The following is a 21928-nucleotide window of genomic DNA, read 5'->3' as shown; positions in this document are numbered from 1 at the left end:
TCATGGCTCAAAGCCAGCCCAGGAAGAAAAGTCCATGAGACTCTTAGCTCCAGTTATTCACTAGAAAATGGGAAGTGTTGCTGTGGCTCAAGCAGTAGAGCGCTTGCCTTGAGCTGAAGAGTGTAGGGACAGCGCCCAAGCCCAGAGTTCAAACCCCATGACCCACAAAAAAAAAAAAAAGGATCATATAGGAAATCATATTGTCTCCAAAAGATTTCCTCTAGAGACATGGCTTTCTTTTATTTTCCTTTCTTTCTTTCTTTCTTTTCTTTCTTTTTTTTTTTTTTTTTGGGTCCGGTCGTGGGGCGCTGTCCCTCAGCTCTTCAGCTCAAGGCTAGCACTCTCCCACTTGAGCCACAGCGCCACTTCCGGCTTTTTTTCTTTTTGCTTATGTGGTGCTGAGGAATCGAACCCAGGGCCTCAGGCATGCAAGGCAAGCGCTCTACCACTGAGCCACCTTCCCAGCCCCCCATTTCCAGTTTTATGATTGTTCATTGGAAATTCACAGTCTCATGGACTTCGCTGCCTGGGCTGGCTTTGAACTGCAACCCTCAGATCTTAGCTTCCTGAGTAGCTAGGATTACAGGTGTGAGCCACTGGTACCTGGCTAGGCATGTTTTCTTTTCTTTTTCTTTTTTTCCAGAGAGAGAGATCCCTGAGCTCTGATGGAGGTGGGATCTATCTTCTTGTCTCTGTCTCTTTCAGATTGGCTCCTATTTTGGGGCCTCCCTGTGCTCTGTGGACATCAGCAGAGATGGCAACACCGACCTGATCCTCATTGGGGCTCCGCATTACTATGAGCAGACACGAGGGGGCCAGGTGTCCGTGTGCCCCATGCCCAGGGGGGTGAGTGGCACATGGGGCCCGGGCAGGGTGGGGGCTGGAGGGGGGGGAGGCTGGGTTGTGCTGACACTGGTTTCATTGTGCAGAGGGCTCGGTGGCGGTGTGGGTCTGTTCTCCACGGGGAGCAGGGCCATCCCTGGGGCCGCTTTGGGGCGGCCCTGACAGTGCTGGGGGATGTGAACGGGGACAAGCTGACAGATGTGGCCATTGGAGCTCCAGGGGAGCAGGAGAACCGGGGTGCCGTCTACATATTTCATGGATCACCAGAGTTGAGCATCAAACTTACCTACAGCCAGGTAAGGCCTGGTCACTATGTTGACCACAGTATTAACGGCTTGACCTTTCCCCCGGAAGTTATCAATCCCACGGCTTTCCTATTAGTTGTTCCGGTATTCTTGGAACCTTCAAGAGAACAACTCACAGCTGGGAGCTGGTGGCTCATGCCTGTCATCCTAGCTACTCAGAAGGCTGAGATCTGAGGATCACAGTTCAAAGCCAGACCAGGCAGGAAAGTCTGTGAGACTCTTATCTCTAATAAACCACCAGAAAATGGAAGTGGAGCTGTGGCTCAAAACGGTAGAGCACTAGTCTTGAGCAAAAGAGCTCAGGGATAATGCCCAGCCCTGAGTTCAAGACCTATGACCACCACCAACAAAAAGAACAACTTACCTTTCACAGGTACCACAATAACTATCCATGACATCAACCTTTTCTTTCTCCCTTCCTTCCTTCCTTCCTTCCTTCCTTCCTTCCTTCCTTCCTTCCTTCCTTCCTTCCTTCCTTCCTTCCTTCCTTCCTTCCTTCCTTCCTCTCTTTCTTTCTTTCGTCATGGGGCCTGAACTCTGGGCCTGGGCACTGTCCCTATGCTCTTCAGCTGAAGGCTAGTACTCTACCACTTGAGCATCAGCCCCACTTCCGGTTTTTCCTGCTTATTGGTGCTGAGGAATCGAACCCAGGGCCTCACGTATGCAAGGCAAGCACTCTACCACTGAACCATCTTTCCAGCCCCGCCCCCTTTCTTTCTCTTTTTTTTTTTTTTGTGTCAGTTGTAGTAGGGTTTGAATTCTGGACTTGAGCTCTGTACCTTAGCTCTTAAGCTCAAGGCTAACACTCTACCACTTGAGCCACAGTGTCACTTCCAGCTTTTTCTGTTTATGTAGTGCTGAGGAATTGAACCCAGGGCCTCATGCATGCAAGGCAAGCACTCTACCACTGAGCCACCTTCCCAGCCCAACATCAAGCTTTTCTGTAATGTGCTTGGGGAGCTGTTGGCGCTTGGACTTTGTAGACACTGGAAAGGGAATATGCCATGACTAGGCCAGTGATAGTGTGGAGAAATTCCTACTGTAGGTGGGAATGTCAGCTTAGGGAGTATCCTCAAAAAGTTAAACCCACATATTCCAGTACTCTCACTACTGTGTATATATCTAAGGAAATGAAATCATTTCATGAAGAAGATCCCTTGGGGCTGGGAATGTAGCTCAGTGGTAGAGTGCTTGCCTAGCATGCATGAAGTCCTGGGTTTGATTCCTCAGTACCACATGCACAGAAAAGGCTGGAAGTGGTGCTGTGGCTGAGGTGGTAGAGTGCTAGCCTTGATCCAAAAAAAAGAAATCCAGGGACATTGTCCAGGCCTTGAGTTCAAGCCCCAGGACTGGCAAAAAAAAAAAAAAATCACACAAACACATAAAAACAAAAGATCCTGCCACAGTCCCATTTCTAAGTTAATGGACATAGCCAAGGTATGGAGTTATTCATAGATGGAAAGATGCAGGAAATTTTGTTTCCTCCCTGCTCCTTGTTTTATGCTAGTCCTGGGGCTTGAACTTAGGGCCTGAGCACTGTCCCTGATCTTTTACACTCAAAGCTGGCATTCTACTACTTGATCAACAACTACTCTTCTGGCTTTTTTTTTTTTTTTGATGGTTAGTTGGAATAAGACTCTTACAGATTTTTTTCCCTGCCCTATCTGGCTTCAAACTGGAATCCTCAGATCTCAGCCTCCTGAGTAGCTAGGACTACAGGAGTGACCCACTGACACCCAGCTACCTCTTAAAAAATTCTCTTTGCCAGTCCTGGGGCTTGAATTCAGGGCCTGGGCACTGTCCCTGAACTTCTTTTGTTCGAGGTTAGCATTCTACCACTTGAGCCACAGCACTACTTCCGGTTTTTTATGTTTATGTGGTACTGAGGAATCGAACCCACATTCCCAGCCCTTGAGATTTGTTTTAAGATTGACTTGCCCATCATCCAAAGTGAAGTTTGTGCTCTGTCTCTGTCTCTGTCTCTGTCTTTCTCTCCCCCCTTATCACATGCTAAAACTCACTCCTCATATTTAAGTGATAATTTTGGCTAGACCAATCTTGCATATTTGCAACATTTTGACTCTATAAACGAGATTTGGTTCAGACAGTATACTTTTGATTTCTTTCATATGAAAGTTTTTTCTTTCTTTAGAACATCAAGGTAAGTTCAAATATCACCTTGAGGTTGTGGTTCTAAGGTGAATAATTCATTCCTAAGTTGCTCTACTTTCTGAGAGAATTGTGGGATATGAGACTAAGTGGGTCCTAGAGGACTTGAACTTGGGTCATCCTGGATGACTAAGTCACACATTTTCCTATTGTCCTCTCCTCCTCCTCCTCCTCCTCCTCCTCCTCCTCCTCCTCCTCCTCCTCCTCCTCCTCCTCCTCCTCTTCTTCCTCCTCCACCTCTTCTTCCTCCTCTTCCTCTTCCTTTTCTGCCCTTAGAGGATCACGGGCTCCCAGCTCTCCCCCAAGCTCCAGTATTTTGGTCAGGCACTGAGTGGGGGCCAGGATCTCACAATGGATGGCTTGATGGATTTGGCTGTAGGGGCCGAGGGGTACCTGCTGCTGCTCAGGTAAGAGTTCCTTTGGGAGCATGGTAGGGATTTTCCCTTGAAGGAGATTCTTCTCTGTGGTCTGACATTTTCTGATGGCCCTATGGTGTCCCCACAGAGCTCAGCCAGTATTAAGGGTCGAGGTGTCCATGGAGTTCAATCCCAGGGAAGTGGCAAGGGATGTATTTGAGTGTGGCAAAGAAGAGACCGGAAGCAAGGCTGCTGGAAAGGTCACAGTCTGTCTCCGAGTCCGCAAGAACACAAGGGATCGGCTCAGAGAAGGTGAGGCATGATGGGTAAGTCTCTAGATGAAATGACTGCTCATTTATGGCAGTTGAAGGGAAAGTTCTCTTCTCTTCACTCCTGCTGGGTAGGGAACGCAGGGGCCCCATGTTGGTGCATAAACTAGAGTCCTCCTCCACTTCCTCCTCCTTCTTCTTCTTCCTCCTTCTTCTTCCTCCTCCTCCTTGAATTGAAAAATCAAGAGAAACAACAGACAGTAGAAATAGGCCTATGGATGATTCCGAAATGAGAGAGGAAAATAGCAGCCAACTGAAATTCTAGCACAGAAAAGTGCAATGACTGAAATTAAGATTTCAGTAGAGTTATACTGGATGATGATGACCTACAGCTGTCATTTTAGCTACTCAGGAGGCTAAAATTTGGAGGGTCAAGGCTTGAAGCCAACCTAGGCCAAAAAAGTCCACAAGATTCCATCTCTAAAATAACCAGTAAAATAAATCACAGAGGCATGGCTCAAGTGGTAGAACACCAGATTAACAAGCACATTGACAGAGTCCCAATTCTGGTGAAAAAAAAAAAACCCAACTAAACACAAAAAAGAACTGAGATGCAGAAAGTTCAGGTAATACCCCCTTCCCCCTCTCCCCCAAATCATATAGTTGGAGCTCAGAAGCCTGGGCATCAAAATCCTATCTGTCAGACTTGGAAGGTAGCTCCTCACTACTAGCTCCTGTGTCTCTCCAGGGGATATCAAAAGCATCATCACGTACGACCTCATCCTGGATTCTACCCGTCTACGTGCCGTCTTCACGGATACAAACAACCATACACGCAGACACATACAAACCTTGGGACTGGCACCAAAATGTGATACCTTAAATCTACAGTTACCGGTGAGCAGGCCCCAGGCCAGGTCTCTGGGCCACGAATGGGTGGGTGGGCCTAGGCAGTGAAGGAGGACAGATAATCAGCCCTTCTTATCTTCTAGACCTGTGTTGCAGATCCTGTGATCCCCATCAGCCTGCGCCTCAACTATAGTCTGGAGGGGGTCCCCTTGGTCTATTCTGGGGGCCTCCGGCCGGTTCTGGCTGAAGATGCTCAGACAATCTTCACTGCCTCAGTGAGTCTTGAGTTGGGGTCCTACAAGAGTAAGGAGAAGAGGCTAAGATAGGTAAAGCTTTTCTTTTTTGGTTGGTCATGGGCCTTGAACCCAGGGCCTAGGCTCTGTCCCTGAGCTTTTTCATTCAACACCAGTGCTCTACTGCTTTGAGCCACAGCTCCATGTCCAATGTTCTGGTGGTTAATTGGAACTAAGAGTCTCATGGATTTCCCTGCCTGGGCTGGCTTTGAACTGTGGTCCTCAGATTTCAGCCTCCCGAGGAGCTAGGGTGACAGGCGTGAAGCACTGGTGCCTGGTGTTAAAGTTTATTTTATTCCACCCAATTTCATTCCAACTGGATTGTTTCGTGACTTCATATTCTGGCCTTTACAGTTTCCCTTTGAGAAGAATTGTGGCAATGACAATGTTTGCCAGGATGACCTCAGTGTCTCCTTCAGTTTTCTGGGGTAAGTTTCTTCTCCTGGTTGCTACTCTGTTCTTTTCCTGATCTCCAAGAGAGCTTCATGGAGTCCATTAAAAAATACAGTGTTATTTTATGTTTTGTTTTGTTGGTCGCGGGGCCTGAACTCAGGGCCTAGGAGCTGTCCCTCAGCTCTTCAACTCAAGGCTAGTGTTCTATCATTTGAGCCACAGTACCACTTCCAGCTTTTTGTGCTTATGTGGGTGCTGAGGAATCGAACCAGGGCCTTATGCATGCAAGGCAAGCGCTCTACCACTGAGCCACCTTCCCAGCCCCACATTGTTATATACAAAGGGGTTAAGGTTACATAAGTCAGGTAAAGAGTACATTTCTTTTTGGATAATGTCACCCCTTCCTTTGCTCTCTCCCAGTTTTCTCCTCCCATCCTCACCCACAAAGTTTCATAGTTCACTTTCAACATAGTGTCCAGTGAGTACCATTGCTACATGTCTTCACCTTGGTCCCTTCATTTCTATGTTCCCCCTTACCCTCCCAAGGACACATATATGAACAAACAGAACAAAGAGGAAAGAAAATAAAAACAGCAATCCCCCCCCCCAACTCTTGTGTTCATTTCCTGGAGTTTATTTCAGTGAATAGTATATGATCAGAGGCACACAGCCATTATGCCTTTCTGTTCCTCTCTTAAGAGTATCCTCCTTTGGTTTCACTGTGTGTGAATGCCCAGAGTCCTGTATAATCGATCATGTCCCGGTATATTTTAGATCTAGCTTCCAAATACGACTGACAGCATGCACCATTGTCTCTCTGAGCTTGGTTTATCTCACTTAACATGCTTTGTTCTAGGGCCATCCATTTCCCTGTAAATGACATCACAGTATTCCTTCTAATGGCAGAGTAAGATCCCACTGTGTATAGATACCACATTTTTTGGGTCCACTCATGTATTATAGGGGATCTGGGCTGTTTGAGTCCCTTCTTGGGGAGGTCACGAGGTCCCTGTGGAAGCTCCATGTTTCTCCAGGTGCCTGTGTCCATTTCCACCCAAACACACTTGTCCCAGGACAGCCCTCTCTCTGGTCTTGTTGCTCCTACAGCCTGGATTCCTTGGTAGTAGGTGACCCCCGAGCCTTCAATGTGACGGTGACTGTGGGCAACGATGGTGAAGACTCGTACGCCACGCAGGTGACCTTCTACTACCCATCTGTCTTGTCCTTCCAGAATGCATTCGAAACCCAGGTAGGGAAACTCTTCTCTCCCGCCATGTGACCTGCGCCTTCCCCTATGCCACGGCAGATGGGCCAGGGGCCACAGCTGCTGACTTTGCCTTCCAGAATCAGCGCATTCTGAAATCCATGGATTGTAATCCTGAGGTCTCCATCCAAGGGCCTGGGGCCTTGAAGAGCACCACCTGTAGAGTCAAGCACCCCATCTTCCCCGGCAACTCACAGGTCAGAGCCCTCCGGCCTCCACTTTTCTTCCCAGTGCTTTTCCTCCTCAAGCATCTCTTCCTCTTCCTCCTGCACCTTCTCCACCTTCATCTCCTCTTCCCTCCCTCCCTTTCATCTTTCCTCCCTTTCTTCCCTCCCTCCCTCCCTCCCTCCCTCCCTCCCTTCCTTCCTTCCTTCCTTCCTTCCTTCCTTCCTTCCTTCCTTCCTTCCTTCCTTCCTTCCTTCCTTCCTTCCCTCTTCCCTTCTCCTTTCCATTCCCTTTCTTCTTCCTCCTCTTCCTCTTCATCTCCTCCTCCTCTTTCTCTCTTCCTCTTCTTCCTCCTCCTCCTCTTCTTTCTTTCCTCCTCCTCCTCTTCTTATTTTTCCTCTTCTTTCTCCTCTTCTTCCTCTTCCTCCTTCAAATTAGAGGTTCCTTCTTTGTAAGAAGAAAGGTGTTTTGTAAACACCTCTATTGAGATACAATTTACATCCCTTCACGCATCCATTTACAGTGATGTACAGAGGGGTTCTAGCTACGTAAGTTAGATAAAGAGTACAGTTTCTTTGTGGACAATGTCACCCCTTCCCTCACTCTCTCCCAGTTTTTCCCTCCTACTCCCACCCACACGTTGTATAGTTCATTTTCAATACAGTGTCTAGTGAGCACCACTGCTGTCTTTGTCCAGTGGCTCTTCATATAGTCACAGCTGTGCATCTGTCATCCTGACGATTGCCCTTAGTCCTCACTCTCCCAGGTCCTGGCAACCACCAATCAGCTTTGTCTTCATAGACTTGCCTATCCTGGTTTCCTCCTATAAATGCAAACATACAGTGCAAGGCCCTTTCTGAGTGGCTTCTTCCAGTTAGCATGTTTTCAAGGATCATTCATTCTTTTTTTATTGCTGAGTCGTATTCTGTTGGCTGGCTGCGTCATGCTTTATTCAGCCATTGCTTGGTGGACATTAGTGTTTCTTCTTCTCACCCTCTCTGCTTTCTCCACCTCCAGGCCACCTTTAATGTCTCATTTTATGTGGACCCTGATGCTTTCCTTGGAAACAAACTACTCTTCAAGGCCAATGTGACCAGGTACCCTGCTCCTGACCTTCCATATGCACCCTCCCCTTCAGGCCTTCGACCTTTGTCCAAGGTGGACCCTTTCCCCCTCCACAATGGTGCTCAGATCAGATCATTCATTCATTCATTCTCTCATTCATTCATTCCCTCATTCAACAACACCAAGTAAGTACCTACCTATTTGCCAGACCTTGTGCCAAGTGCTGGTGGAATGAGAGCGCCGTGGTTCTTGGAGCTTTGGAGCTTTGGAGGTTATGATTTAGTGGCCTGTATAAACAAGGAAACTGGCTAGCAGATGATAGCCACTGCTCTTGGAACTTGGTAACCAGAGAAGATTCCTGAAGGAAACGTAGTTAGAATGTGAGTCTTCCAAGAAAAGGCCTCCACAGAAGTGGGCATGAAGCCAGGAAGAAGGAATCAGGAACAAGGCCAAGCCTAGAGCCTGGCAAGATCAGCATGTGTTTAAGGCATTACTGCCTGTAATCCAGATACTTGGGAGGTGGAGGTTGAAGAATGGCCAGTTTGGAAGGCAACATGGGCCAAGTTAGTGAGATTATCCCCAAAGTAAAAGCTGGGCACCTGTGGCTCATGCCTGTCATTCTAGCTACTCAGAAGGCTGAAGTCTGAGCATTGAGATTTGAAGCCAGCCTAGGCAGGAAAGTCGTGAGACTAATTAATTACCAAAAAAAAAAAAAAAAAGCCAGAAGTAAAGCTGTGACTCAAGTGGTAGGGTACCAGCTTTGAGCAGAGACAGTGCCCAGGCCCTGAGTTCAAGCTCTTGACCCTGAGTTCAAGCCACACACACACACACACACACAGACACACACATATGACACACAAATAGGCTAAGCTCACATGGCAGGATGTGAGGAGATGATGGCTAGAGAGGAGTCATAGCAAAAAAAGACTGATGGGTGAGTGGTGTTAGAGAATTTGCGATTATTAGTGGTGTTAGGGAAATTGCGATTTAATCTATAAGTGTGACAAAATTATATTGTATGACAGGGGGGCTGAGGGGGCAGTTCTGAATTCAGAGGAGCAGCAAGCGGCTGCTGTAGCCATGGGAGTTAGCTATGTGGGACTGAGCTATGTCTTGGGGGACGGGTAGAGAAGAGGAGGTTTAGGATACAGAGATAACAGAACTTGGTGACTGAAAGAGGGAGAGAAGGATAGGCTGATTTCTTTCTTTCTTTTTTTTCCTTTTTGTTTTTCTTTCTTTTCTTTGTCAGTTGTGGGGCTTGAACTCAGGGCCTGGGTGCTATCTCTGAGCTTTTCTGCTCAAGGCTAGTGCTCTACCACTTGAGCCACAGCTCTACTTCTGGTTTTCTGGTGGTTCATTGGTGATAAGAGTCTCATGGACTTTCCTGCCCAGGCTGATTTGGAACTGTGACCTTAGATCTTAGCCTCCTGAGTAGCTAGGACGACAGGCGAGAGCCACCAGTGTCCAGGGAAAGGCTGATTTCTTAGATCTCAAGAGCTGGCTAAGTTCTTTCTCTCTCTCTCTCTCTCTCTCTTTTCTCTCTCTCTAGTGACAACAACATGCCTAAGACCAGCAAATCTGAATTCCAACTGGAGTTGCCTGTGAAATACGCCGTGTTCATGGTGGTCACCAGGTGCTAGGGTCTGGGCTATGACTGAGCTATCTGCATTGGGCTGGACACAGCTGGTTGAGTGTATGAGTCTGCGTGTTTACGCACTTGGCTCCTATGTGCCAGCTCTGTCCTTACACCCTCCTACAACCCCCCTCCTGTTTTCTGTCATCTTCCATCTTCCTCTTTTCTCCTTTAGTGGTGAAAGTTCTACGAAGTATTTCAACTTCACGGCCACAGAGAAGACCAGTAAGGTGATAAAGCATCAATATCAGGTAGGGAGGAGAGGATGCTGGGGAGGGGAAAAAAAATCAGACCAGGGAAGCAGAAACAATCAGGAGAGCAAGGTGCACACCTAGGGGGCATGCATGCGCGCACACAGTGTGCACCATTATATGCATAATGAACTCTTTGCACACATAATGAACTACAGAGGCTGATTCTAGGTGTTGGTGGAGGCTGAAGGCCGGAGAGTCCTGACACCATTACTTTTTCTTGGTGTAGTTCAAAAATCTGGGCCACAGGAGCCTCCCTGCCAGCGTGGTTTTCTGGGCTCCTGTTCAGCTGAATGAGGTGACTGTATGGGACCACCCCCAAGTCATCTTTGCTCAGGTGAGTCCAGTTGTGCCTCAGAAGTGGGTTCAAATCTCCCCTTGAACTCTCCTTCCTGAGATCCGTCTGTCTCCTAACGTGGATCCCTGACCCCACTTGGGTCCAGGCTGTCTCACTTTGAGGACAGATCCAGCGGCCTCATTTCTTCCCTTCCCCATGGTATTTCTTTCCTCAGAATCTCTCAAGCACCTGCCGTACTGAAGAGAGGCGTCCCACTCAATCCGACTTCCAGGCACAGCTTACGAAGACCCCCGTGGTGGTGAGAAGATGCCTGCTTGCCTCCAGCCTGGAATCCACACTTGGATCCAGTCCGCTCACTGGAGCCCCATGGGGTCTCTTCACCAAGAGTTGCTGAGCACACGTGCCACCATTTTTAGTCAATTGCCTCTCCTTTCCTTCCGTCTCCAGAACTGTTCCATTGCTGTCTGCCAGAGAATCCAGTGTGACATCCCGACCTTCAACATGGAGGAAGAATTTGAGGTGGACCTCATAGGCAATCTCTCTTTTGATTGGTATATCAAGGTATGTGACACGGCCTTCTGGCCTGGCTGGGCACAAATAGGATCCTCTGGGCTCCCAGACTTGGACATTTGCTTTTTTCTTTTTTTGTTTTGCTGCTCCTGGGGCTTGAACTCAGGGCCTAGGTTCTGTCCCTGAGTCTCTCTGTGCTCAAGGCTAACACTCTACCACTTGAGCCACAGCACCACTTCCAGCTTGTTTCTCCTTCCTCTTCCCCTTCCCCTTCCCCTTCCCCTTCCCCTTCCCCTTCCCCTTCCCCTTCCCCTTCCCCTTCCCCTTCTCCTTCTCCTTCTCCTTCTCCTTCTCCTTCTCCTTCTCCTTCTCCTTCTCCTTCTCCTTCTCCTTCTCCTTCTCCTTCTCCTTCTCCTTCTCCTTCTCCTTCTCCTTCTTCTTCTTCTTCTTCTTCTTCTTCTTCTTCTTCTTCTTCTTCTTCTTCTTCTTCGTGTATGTGGTATACTGAGGAATCGAACCTGGGCTTTATGCATGCTAGGCAAGCACTCTACCACTAAGCCACATTGCCAGCCCTCTGTGTTGTTTTCTACAGAAGTCTCATGGCCACCTTCTGCTGGTGAGCACAGCGGAGGTTTTGTTCAATGATTCCGAGTTTGCGCTGCTTCCAGGACAGGACATATTTGTAAAATCCCAGGTAATGGTCTCAGGCATGGAGGGGGACTCCTGGGTTTGGGGGGAGGGGAGGAGCTGGGCTGGGGAAACCATCTGAGGGTGGAGGGAGGAGCAGGTGTGAGTGTGTGTGTATGTAAAGAGTGAGGGCACACTGGGAGGTACTAATTATGGAGTTGGGTGTGATTGGAAAAACATCCAGAAATCTTTTCTCCTCCAGACTGAGACTAAAGTGGAGCTGTATGAACTTCACAACCCTGTGCCGCTCATTGTGGGCAGCTCCATCGGGGGGCTGGTGCTCCTGGCCCTTATCACTGCAGGGCTCTACAAGGTACCCATGAGTCTTCTCCCTGCCCCGCTCATCCTGTTGATGCTTCTCACTCAGAGGCGACAGCAGTTGGTTCAATTCCTAGGCCTGGTAGCTAGTTCGAGAGCAAGTCAGAGTCTCTCTGCGCCTCAGTTCCTTCAGCTGTAAAAGGATCATATTCGATTTTTTTCTTTTTGTCAGTCATGGGGCTTGCACTCAGGGCCTGGGCTCTGTCCCCAAGTTTCTTTTGCTGAAGGCTAGCGCTCTACGACTTGAGCCTCAGCAACACTTCTGGCTTTTCCTGAGTGGTTTTTTGGAGATAATAATCTCATGGACTTTCTTGCCCAGGCTGGCTTCAAACAGCGATCCTCAGATCTCAGCCTCCTGAGTTATAATCCTAAGATTATAAGCGTGAGCCACCAGCGCCTAGCTAAAAGGATAATAAAGGATAAATATATAGAAGGATAATAAACCCACTTTGTGAAGGAAATTGGATTAGTGGTGTAACTAGAATGGACCTTGGAATATAATGATTACTAGAAGAGTGATATATACATATATATATATATATATAAAACCTATATATCAATATATTTATGTACCTATAACATTTATATATAATTCCTATTATTTATTAGCTATATACAAATAAATGAGCCAGGTGCTGGTGGCAGCCCCTCATGAGACTTTTTATTGCCAATGAAACAGCAAAAAGCTGGAAGTAGAGATGGTAGAGTACCTTTTGAATGAAAAAAACCCAAGAGACAGTGCTTAGACTCTGAGTTCAAGCCCCAGTCCTGGCACACCCATACAAAAAATAATGACAATGAGATAATAAAATATACTATTAAGAACTGGGAAGGTGGCTCAGTGGTAGAGCGCTTCCCTTGCATGCCTGTGGCCCTGGGTTTGATTCCTCAGCACCACATAAGCAAAAAGAAAAGGGCCGGAAGTGGCGCTGTGGCTCAAGTGGTAGAGTGCTAGCCTTGAGCTGAAGAGCTGAGGGACAGCGCCCAGGCCCAGAGTTCAGGCCCCATGACCGGACCCAAAGAAATAAAATAAAATAAAATAAAATATTAAGTATTAATACAATGAAAATAAATAATAAATACACAATCCTGCCAGTCCTGGGGTTTGAACTCAAGGTATCATGCTTGCTAGGCAGATACAACTTGGCTCCTCACTCCTGTCTTTGATGCTTTGGTCAGTTTTGAGATAGGGTCTTGCATTTTAGCCTGGGTCAGCCTGGACTGCAATCCCCTTATTTGTGCAGCCTGTGTGGCTGAGATGGTACGCATGAACCACTTGCCCTCAGCTTTATTTTTATTGTTGAGATGGGGTTTGTCTTACTTGTTACCTCAAGATGGCCTTCCATATCTCTGAGTCTGTGACTCAGTTGGTTTTCCATGTTGCTGCCTTCCAACTAGTTGGGATTACAGGAGTGAGCCATGATACCTGGTTCTTGTTATATCTTATATTTCCTAGCCTCAACACAACAGTGATGCAATTTTTCTCACAGCCTTGCTTTCTACAGGACTTTCCTGTACTCTGCACCATTTCTTTTTCTTTTTGTCAGTTGTGGGGCTTGAACTCTGGGCCTGGGCACTGTCACTGAGCTCTTTAGCTCAAGACTAGCACTCTACCACTTTGAGCCACTTTGAGTCACTTAGAGCCACTTTTGGTTTTCTGAATCTCACAGACTTTCCTGCCCAGGCTGGCTTTGAACTGTGATCCTCTGATCTCAGTCTCCTGCACAGCTAGGATGACAGGTGTGAGCCACTGGTGCCTGGCTTCTGCACTATTTCTTTTTGCCCCTTCTCGGCCCTTTTGACTTTGACTTTCTTCCTGGTTTGTCTGACTTTTACATGTGATTACCCTCCCCCCCCCTCCCTTCCCCCTCCTGCTTCTTCAGCCTGACTCTCTCTCTCTCTCTCTCTCTGTTCTGACAGCTCGGCTTCTTCAAGCGGCAGTACAAGGACATGATGGGTGAAGCTGCTCCCCAAGAGACACCGCCCCAGTAACAAGCCTTCCATGAAGTAGCCTTTCCAGCAGCAAACTGGACTATCATGCCAGTCCCTCAGGCTGCTAGACAGACATGTCCTAGAGGAGACTGGGTGTTGAGATGGAACCTTCTCTAGCTTTCTATCCTAGAGTCTGTATGTCTGCATGTATGTCTGTGTGTGTGTGTGTGTGTGTGTGTGTGTGTGTGTGTGATCTGTAATTCAAGTGTCTTTTGCCTGTGGGTGTCCAGCACAGTGCGTTCTCTTGGGCAGAAGGAACTTGCTCAGCTTCCCTGTGAGTGGTGAAGATGCTGGTGGACCTTTGTTTGAGGGCGGATGTAGAGGGAAGTGAGCCTGTGCTCTCTTTGTGGAAGGAAGTGGGGCCAGTGTGTGGGCAAGCCTGCAGACAGGAGGGGCCTGTGGAGCCAGCCCTGAGTGGACCCAAGGGGTAGAACCAAGAACCCAGGAGCTGATGAGCCTCTCTGACTCAAATCAGAGTCCTGGGTCCCAGTAAAGACATCTAGTGAAGAATGAGACATCTCCCTTCTACCTAAGCATTCGTCACACTGATGATACCTTTAGCCTTTCAAAATCTTCCCATTGTACTAGAAATCAAAAGACACAGTCAGGCATCTATGAAAAACAGTCTCCTTTCCTAGCTAGTGAACTCTTCTTCTCAGGGACAGTGAGGGCTGCGTTAGATTTGATTCTCCTTCAGCAAAATTCAAGGCCATGTACAAATAGTCACACAGGTGCACACATACCCACAAGCTGTTTTACACACATGCTAGCAACTTTACCCTGTACTGTAGCTTGCATTGTTTTGGTCATTAATATGGCTCAGATCATTTCACATCAAGTCAGACTTTCTCATTCCTGTATACGACTGCATAGTATTCCATTGTGTGTATGTATCATGCTACAAATAATCAGTCTCGTGGCGGGAGGGGGCATGTAGTTGAGGAGGTGGGAGGTACGGGATAGTAGGGGAAAAACAAAGGAGGAGGCAACAATGCTGGATAAGAAATGCACTCATTACCTTGCTCATGTAACTGTAACCCCTCTGTACAGTATTTTCACAATAAAAAACTTACTTAAAAACTAATCAGTCTCCTTTAGATATATACCTTCCAGCCTCTCACTGTGACTAAATAATACTGAATAAATAAAGTGGACAAATGTCATTTTTTATAGAGGTATAAAGATAACTTACAGTATAGGTTTCTAGAAGTTTGGGTTCTCTCTGAAGCAAATCTAAGACAAAAAACTAGAATGCGAGAGCTGGGCCCAGCCAGTGACTCATGCCTGTAATCCTACCTATTTAAGGAGTTGGGACCTTCGGATCAAGATTCAAAGCCAGCACAAGGAAGAAAGTCTGTGAGACTCTTATCTCTAATTAACCTCCACCACAAAAAAAGGCCAGAAGTGGAGCTGTGGCTCAAGTGGTAGAGCACCAGTCTTGAGTGTAAAAGCTTAGGGACAGTGCCCAGGTCCCAAGTTCAAGCCCCAGTACCTCTTGCACATGCACAAAAATAGTTAAATACAGTAATTTGTGACAATATGGGTAGAAATAGAAGTCAGAAAGTATATACAATGGGTGTATGTACATTGAAACATCATACAAAACCCCTATAAATAAGCTTTTGTATCAATTCAAGATTTTAATTTTTGTGTGCCAGTACTGAGGCTTGAATCCAGGGCCTGGATGTTATCCCTGAGCCTCTTTGTGCTCCAGGCTAGCACTCTATCACTAGAGTCACACCTCTACTTCTGGCTTTTTGGTGGTGAATGGGAGATAAAAATGTCTCAATTTTCCTATTCAGGCTGGCTTTGAACCTTGATCCTTAGATCTCAGCCTCCTGAGTAGCTAGGATCACAGGCATGAGCCATGGATATCTTGGCTGTCTGATTATGTTTTTAAAAAAATATTAAAAGCTGGGTGCCGGTGGCTCACGCCTGTAATCCTAGTTACTCAGGAGGCTGAGATCTGCAGATTGTGGTTCAAAGCCAGCCTGGGCAGGAAAGTCCATGAGACTCTTATCTCCAATTAAACCAACCAAAAACTGGAAGTGGCACTGTGGCTCAAGTGGTAGAGTGCTAGCCTTGAGCTGAAGAGCTAAGGGACAACATTCAGGCCCAGAGTTCAAGCCCCATGACCACTAGCACCACCAACAAAAGATATTAAAAACTTAAAAGCAGAAAGGCTGATAGTTAAAGCCTTCCCCTTGCCCTTGGCTTCTACTCACTTTCATGACAAACAGTGGTCAGTACATTTTCTTAGGTACTGTGCTGAGTGGCAGTGGAGAATGAGACAGAGTGACTCAATGCTCTGCAGAAGTTCACTTGCCTGGGTAACATGCTGTCATTCACCAGTCGTTCATTCTGTGCCTCTTATTGCTGAGTCTGGGGCCATTTAGAGTTGAGGTCACAGTCTCTATGTCAAAAGAAACCTGTGGTCCCCACCCCTCACACACACTTGCTAGATTCAAGTAAGTATTCCATTATTGTTCCTTCCCACTCCCCCCTGCACACCTCTGCCTGTGACTCACCAAAGCAGATGTCACCACTTCCTTCCTAGGGCCACTCTGCTGTCTAGGAAAACTTCTAGGATGTGATCACCTTTGAGAGTGTGCTTTCCCTGACAGCTGTGACCTTTTCCTGTTTATTTCCCAGAGTGGCTAATCCAGAGCCTGGATCATGTGACACACGGATCTCATGTGTGTGTGTGTGTGTGTGTGTGTGTGTGTGTGTGTGTGTGTGTGTGTGTGCAGACGTGGGATGGATGAGTGACTCATTGTTACACAGGCAGTCAGAGGAAGAGCAAAAAAGAGAGAAAGGAAATCGTTGGCAGTGTCTTACAATGGCTGTACCTTGAACTCCTCCCCAGCATAGTCAGATGACTGGAGTGCTCTGGGCTTCACTTCTGCATTTGTAATACGAAGGATGATAGAAATCCCCTTTGACCAACTCTGCAGAGCTGTTGCAAGGATCCAATGAATTAAGGCAATAAACAGCCAGATGTTGGTGGCTCACACCTCTAAACCTAGTTTCTCAGGAGGCTGAGATCAGAGGATCACAGTTCAAAGCCAGTCCTGGGCAGGAAAGTCTGTGAGACTTATCTCCAATGAACCCCCAGAAAATTGGAAGTGAGCAATGGCTCAGAGTGCTAGCCTTCCACAAAAAAAGTTTGGGGACCCTGAGTTCAAGGCCCACAAGCCACTGGGGAAAAACACTTCTGAAAGTGAGGAGACATTGCACATTGGCAGTTGAGGCTGTGGAGCTGAGCAGGGCTGAGGGATCCAAGCTTAGGGCTTTTATCCATGGGTTTTTTGTTCCCTTTCCCCCACAGAAAGCAAACAGCGAGGAGACAGCCTCAAAACCATCCAGTACTACTTAGCTAAGGCAAATCAGACCTGAATTCAAGATTCAAGTGCCCACTTCTTTCTTTTTCTTTTTTCTTTTTTGCTGGCCCTGGGCTAGAACTCAGAGCCTAGGTACTATCCCTGAGTTCTTTTGCTCAAGGTTCACACTCTACTACTTTTAGCCACAGCTCCACTTCTGATTTTCTGGTGGTTCATTGGAGATAAGCACCTCAGAGACTTTCCTTCTCCAGTCTGGCTTTGAATCTCAATCCTCAGATCTCAGCCTCCTGATTAGCCTCAGGCATGAGCCACCAGCGCCCAGCTTTCAAGTGCTGGCTTCTGATCTTGTTTCTTTACCCTCACTCCATCCCTACAGGTGCCAGATCAGACTTGTCCCTCCTGCCCACCAGCTAGGAGCTTCTTCTCCAGCACCTCTGAGCTCAGGGGCAGAGTGGAAGGTTACTGGGCCAGGACAGCTGTCTTCTCTGCCCTTGGTGTCTTGCCATAAAACACCAGCTGTTCTATACTTTTCTCGTCTCATATAGTCCTTGGGGAAAACTAGCTGTCTTTTTCATTTTTTGTCAGTTGTGGGGCTTGAACTCTGAGCATGGGCACTGTCCCTGAGCTCTTCAGCTCAAGGCTAGCACTCTACCACTTGAGCCACAGTGCCATTTCTGGTTTTCTAGTGGTTTATTAGAGATAAGAGTCTCATGGACTTTCCTGCCCGGGTTGGCTTTGAACCATGATCCTCAGATCTCAGCCTCCTGAGTAGCTAGGATTACAGGCATGGGCCACTGGCGCCTGGCTAAAATGAGCTGTCTTATTTTGCCTTTACTCTGATTAGAAGTCACCTGGAGGGGTGACTTGGGCAGTAGAGTACCAGTCAGTGAATGAAAGCATCAGATCCTGAGTCTGAGTACCACGTTTATACAAAAACAACAACCATAAAGTCACCTGAAGTATCATGCATGGCAATGCAATGGGATTTTCTTCCAGACTCTTTGCCTTCTCCCAGTGGACCCAACCCTGAGGAAATGAAATAAGGAAGAGGCTAGGAGGCGGGGCGTCTTAGAAGGGTGACGGCTCTCTGGCATCTCCCCATCTGTCAGAACTGCGGCATCTCCCAGAAGAATCTGGACTATTTTTCTTTTCTCTTTGGAGAGACTTTCTGGTATAATTTCCTCCTTGGAATTCTATCTTCCCTTCCTCTTTCTGTCTGGGTCTCTCCCTCTCTTTATGTCTCTGTTTGCTGCTGGTATCTCTCTCTCTGTCTCTTTTTTCTAAAAAAATAAGTTTTTTTTAAAATTGTGAAAATACCATACAGAAGGGTTACAATTACATGAGCAAGGTAATGAGTATATTTCTTATCAAGCATTGTTGCCTCCTCCTTTGCTTTTCCCTTACTCCCCCTGCCCTCCCATCTCCACAACTACCCCCCCCCCCAACCAAAGTTGTAAAGTTCGTTTTTCGACATAGCATCTTGTACATACATCTCAATGGGTCCACCTGTATCCCTGTTTAAACAATTTGTTTTTTCCCTTCCCCTTCCCAAATTATAGCAACATCAAATACAGTGAAAACAGGGGTTATACTGCAGGAGGGACATAGAAAGCAACAAAAAAACCACCTTATAAATATGTTAGAAACAATAGCAAGCAAGAAAAACCACTTGAGTCCTTATCTTGGGGTTCATTTTGCCTAACATCATCTTATCTGAGTTTCTCTGCTTGCCTCAGTCTGTCTCTCTTTCTCTCTCTCTCCCTACCTCCACCCCCCCCTCCGAGTTTTTTTTTTTTTTTTTTGCCATCTTGGGGCTTGAACTCAGGGCCTGGACACTCTCCCTGAGCTTCTTTTGCTCAAGGCTAGTGATCTACAGTCACAGCTCTATTTCTAACTTTTTTGTAATTTATTAAAGATAAGAGTCTCACAGACTTTCCTGCCCAGGCTGGCTTTGATGCGTGATCCTCACATCTCAGCCTTCTGAGTAGTTAGGATTACAGGCTTGAATCACCAGCACCCGACACCCTTAACTTTTTCAATCAAGGTTGCCATTCTACTGCTTGAACCACACTCGCATTTCCATTATTCTTCTCATTAGTTGGAGAACAGACTCTCACAGACTTTCCTGCCTATGATGGCTTCAAACTGTGATCCTCAGTTCTCAGCCTCCTAAGTAGAATTACAGGAAGGAGCCACTAGTGCCTGGCCTTTAGCTCTCTTCTTTAGCTTTAAATATTCCTCCACCTTTATGCAGCCCATATTACATTTGAGCCTTCTTCAGAGCTGCTCACCTCCAGGAGATTGTGTGCATGTTCCTTACCCTCTCGCTGTCACCGACACCTTCTGTTGCCTGAGCCAGGCTCTCCTTCATTCTTTCCTCACTTGATGGAATTCTGTGACAGAGCTAGCTCTTCTCCAGCTGCCAGGACTTCTTTCCCCTGTACATCTTTCCCCTCACATTGAGGCCTCTTCTTCCCTTGTCCTAATCTGCTGCTGTGTGGCCAGCACGAATGCTTCCCCAGGACCCACCCACCCACCCAAGGCCCATCCTTCTCCTCCCTCTTCATGCTCTTACACTGGGTACAGAACACATCTCTATCCTAGACTCTTTTTTCTGAAGTCTGCTGGCAGGCCTGGCAGGTAGGCCCCGCCCACCTGTCATCCATCCATCATGGCATAATAACACCTAAGAAGAAAACCACACATTCTTCTTTTACTTTAACTTTCCACCCTCAGTAGGAGGTGTTGACTTAAAAAAAAATCACATCCCTTCTGCAGAAAAGGGAACTGAAAACTTAAAATAAACCAAGCGAGCCAAATGAGAAACCAAGTAAAGCATTCCATTCTGGTTTTTCTCATGGCTTAACTGGCCACCCACAGCCCCCTGAGACCCCCTTCTGAATGTCCTGACTTTCAGTTAGTTCACTTTTGACTTTCAATTAAAAAAAATCTTCTTATCATTTAAAAACAAAGATATCTCCAGGTGCTAGTGGCTCACACCTGTAATCCTAGCTACTCAGGAGGCTGAAGTCTGAGGATCACAGTTCAAAGTCAGCCCAAGCAAGAAAGTCCATGAGACTCTTATCTCCAATAAACCACCAGAAAACTGGAAGGGAAGTGGAATAATGGCTAAGTAGTAGAGTACTAGCCTTGAGCCAAAGAGCTCATGGATAGCTCCCAATCCCTGAGTTCAAGCCTCATGACCTACAAAAAACAAACTAAAAAAAAAGAGAGAAAGAAAGAAAAGTAAAGGAATATTAATTGAGTTTCCAAAGCAGTGGCCCAACAGGCTGGGGACATGGCTCAAGTGGTAAAACACCTGCTTAGCAAGTGTGAGGCCCTGAGTTCAAACCCCAGTATCATCAAAGCAGTACCCAACACATCAGGAGATCTGGAAGATCAGTTCATAGTGGAAGCTGAGCGTGTAATCCCAAGTTCTGGGCCTTAGGTAATCAATTAAAAAATAAGAGAAATACTTCCTGGCTGGGAATGTGGCTTAGTGGTAGAGTGCTTGCCTAGCATGCATGAAGCCCTGGGTTTGACCCCTCAGTACCTGTTTCACAGAAAAAACCTGGAAGTGATGCCGTGGCTCAAGTGGTAGAGTGCTAGCCTTGAGCAAAAGAAGCTCAGGGACAGTGTCCAGGCCCTGAGTTCAAGCCCCAAGACTGGCAAAAAACCAATAAATAGATAAAAGAAAAGAAAAAAGAAATACTTCCTAAAAACAACAACCAACACTAAAATCCTCAAAAGTAATAAAGTCTCACAATGACATTTCCATACACATAAATGCATACACATGTCCTTTGATCCTATTCTCCTCCTTTATTACCATTTCTTTTTGCCCAAAGATGTCTTTATTGAGTTTAAGTAACTACAATATATTTCACAATACAACAGTGTAGTTATACTTAGCTAAAGTCACCAACACATTTTAACCTTCACGATGACAATCATCATCATTCTAATCTACAAAGTTTATGAACTCTACAAACATTAACAGTAACCTAGATTGGGTGATATGTACATTTCTTTCTTTTTGCTTAATATCGGCTGTTCCCTCTTTCTCTCTCATGTCCTTTCTCCCATCACAGGCCTTGAGTTGCTTAGTTCACTTTCAGCAGTGTCCAGTGCAGCTGATGGGCCTCTCTGCTGTCATGTTTCACCTGCTTTCCGCGGATTCTGTGTCCCCCTGCCAGCTTCCCTCCGATGCGCATGTGTATATACCGTATATGATATTACCCCTTACACTCCCCTACTTTCCCCTTCCCTGTCCCTAATTGCTCCAGCCCTTTACTTCGGTGCCTTTTTCTCTACATCCTCAATTCCACATGTGAGGGAAAGCATGTGCCACACTTGACTTTCTGAGTCTGGCTTATTTCACAGAACATTATGATCTCCAGTTCCCTTGGTTTTCCTGTAAGCAACATAACTTCTTTTTTTTTTTGACTGAATAAAACTTCCTTGTATACAAATATACCACATTTTCTTTATCCAGTCATCTGTGTGTGTGTGTGTGTGTGTGTGTGTGTGTGTGTGTGTGTGTGTGTGTGTGTGTGTGTGTGTGTGTGTGTGTGTGTGTGTGTGTGTGTTGCCAGTACTGGGATTGGAACGCTGGGTCTTTTGCTCTCACTTGGCTTTTTCTGCTTGGAGGCTGGCACTGTACCACTTGAGCCACATTTCCACTTATGGCATTTTGCTCATTAATTGGAGCTATGAGTCTTTTGGATTTGTGTGCCTGAGGAGGCTTCAAACTGTGATCCTCAGATCTCAGCCTCCTGAGTATCTAGGACTTCAGGAATGATTAGTGCTTAGCCTAATCATTGGCTGTTGACTGGCTTGTAGGCTGTGTCTGGAACTTGGCTATTGGTTGGGAGTCACTTTCTAGCTTTCTGAAAGAGGAGTCTGAAGGTCTCCACCTTTGCTAATT

The 21928-nt window shown here is 46.7% G+C and overlaps 1 protein-coding gene and 1 long non-coding RNA gene across 3 annotated transcripts in view; one reads left to right on the top strand and one right to left on the bottom strand.

The window, feature by feature from the left end:
• The window catches only part of LOC138814935 (integrin alpha-M-like), a 27665-nt gene extending 12921 nt beyond the window's left edge, over positions 1-14744 (top strand). Inside the window, exons 13-30 of the mRNA XM_070004070.1 lie at positions 706-846; positions 930-1139; positions 3594-3724; positions 3822-3985; positions 4691-4839; positions 4935-5066; positions 5439-5512; positions 6585-6726; positions 6822-6938; positions 7924-8003; positions 9521-9604; positions 9780-9855; positions 10085-10192; positions 10368-10451; positions 10601-10714; positions 11256-11357; positions 11553-11663; positions 13589-14744. Coding sequence (XP_069860171.1) covers positions 706-846; positions 930-1139; positions 3594-3724; positions 3822-3985; positions 4691-4839; positions 4935-5066; positions 5439-5512; positions 6585-6726; positions 6822-6938; positions 7924-8003; positions 9521-9604; positions 9780-9855; positions 10085-10192; positions 10368-10451; positions 10601-10714; positions 11256-11357; positions 11553-11663; positions 13589-13660 — 2091 coding nt within the window. The 3' untranslated portion in view covers positions 13661-14744. The remainder of the gene's footprint in view (positions 1-705; positions 847-929; positions 1140-3593; positions 3725-3821; positions 3986-4690; positions 4840-4934; positions 5067-5438; positions 5513-6584; positions 6727-6821; positions 6939-7923; positions 8004-9520; positions 9605-9779; positions 9856-10084; positions 10193-10367; positions 10452-10600; positions 10715-11255; positions 11358-11552; positions 11664-13588) is intronic.
• Positions 3983-19501, bottom strand: LOC138814936 (uncharacterized). Of its 2 annotated transcripts, XR_011368125.1 has the most exons (4): positions 19293-19501; positions 8169-8329; positions 4821-5086; positions 3983-4169 (listed from the first exon to the last, which is right to left on the bottom strand). It is a non-coding gene; the product is annotated as an uncharacterized lncRNA (long non-coding RNA). The 2 variants fall into 2 exon arrangements; XR_011368126.1 differs by lacking the exon at positions 3983-4169 and having other exon boundaries at positions 4820-4888.
• Between the last annotated feature and the right edge of the window lie 2427 nt (positions 19502-21928).

The sequence above is a fragment of the Dipodomys merriami genome, unplaced genomic scaffold, assembly GCF_024711535.1.
Source record: "Dipodomys merriami isolate MVZ:Mamm:240054 unplaced genomic scaffold, mDipMer1.0.p SCAF_62, whole genome shotgun sequence".
In the NCBI taxonomy this organism is placed as follows: domain Eukaryota; kingdom Metazoa; phylum Chordata; class Mammalia; order Rodentia; family Heteromyidae; genus Dipodomys; species Dipodomys merriami.
The sequence above is the reverse complement of the archived record's forward strand: the minus strand, read 5'-3'. Positions and strand labels throughout refer to the sequence as shown.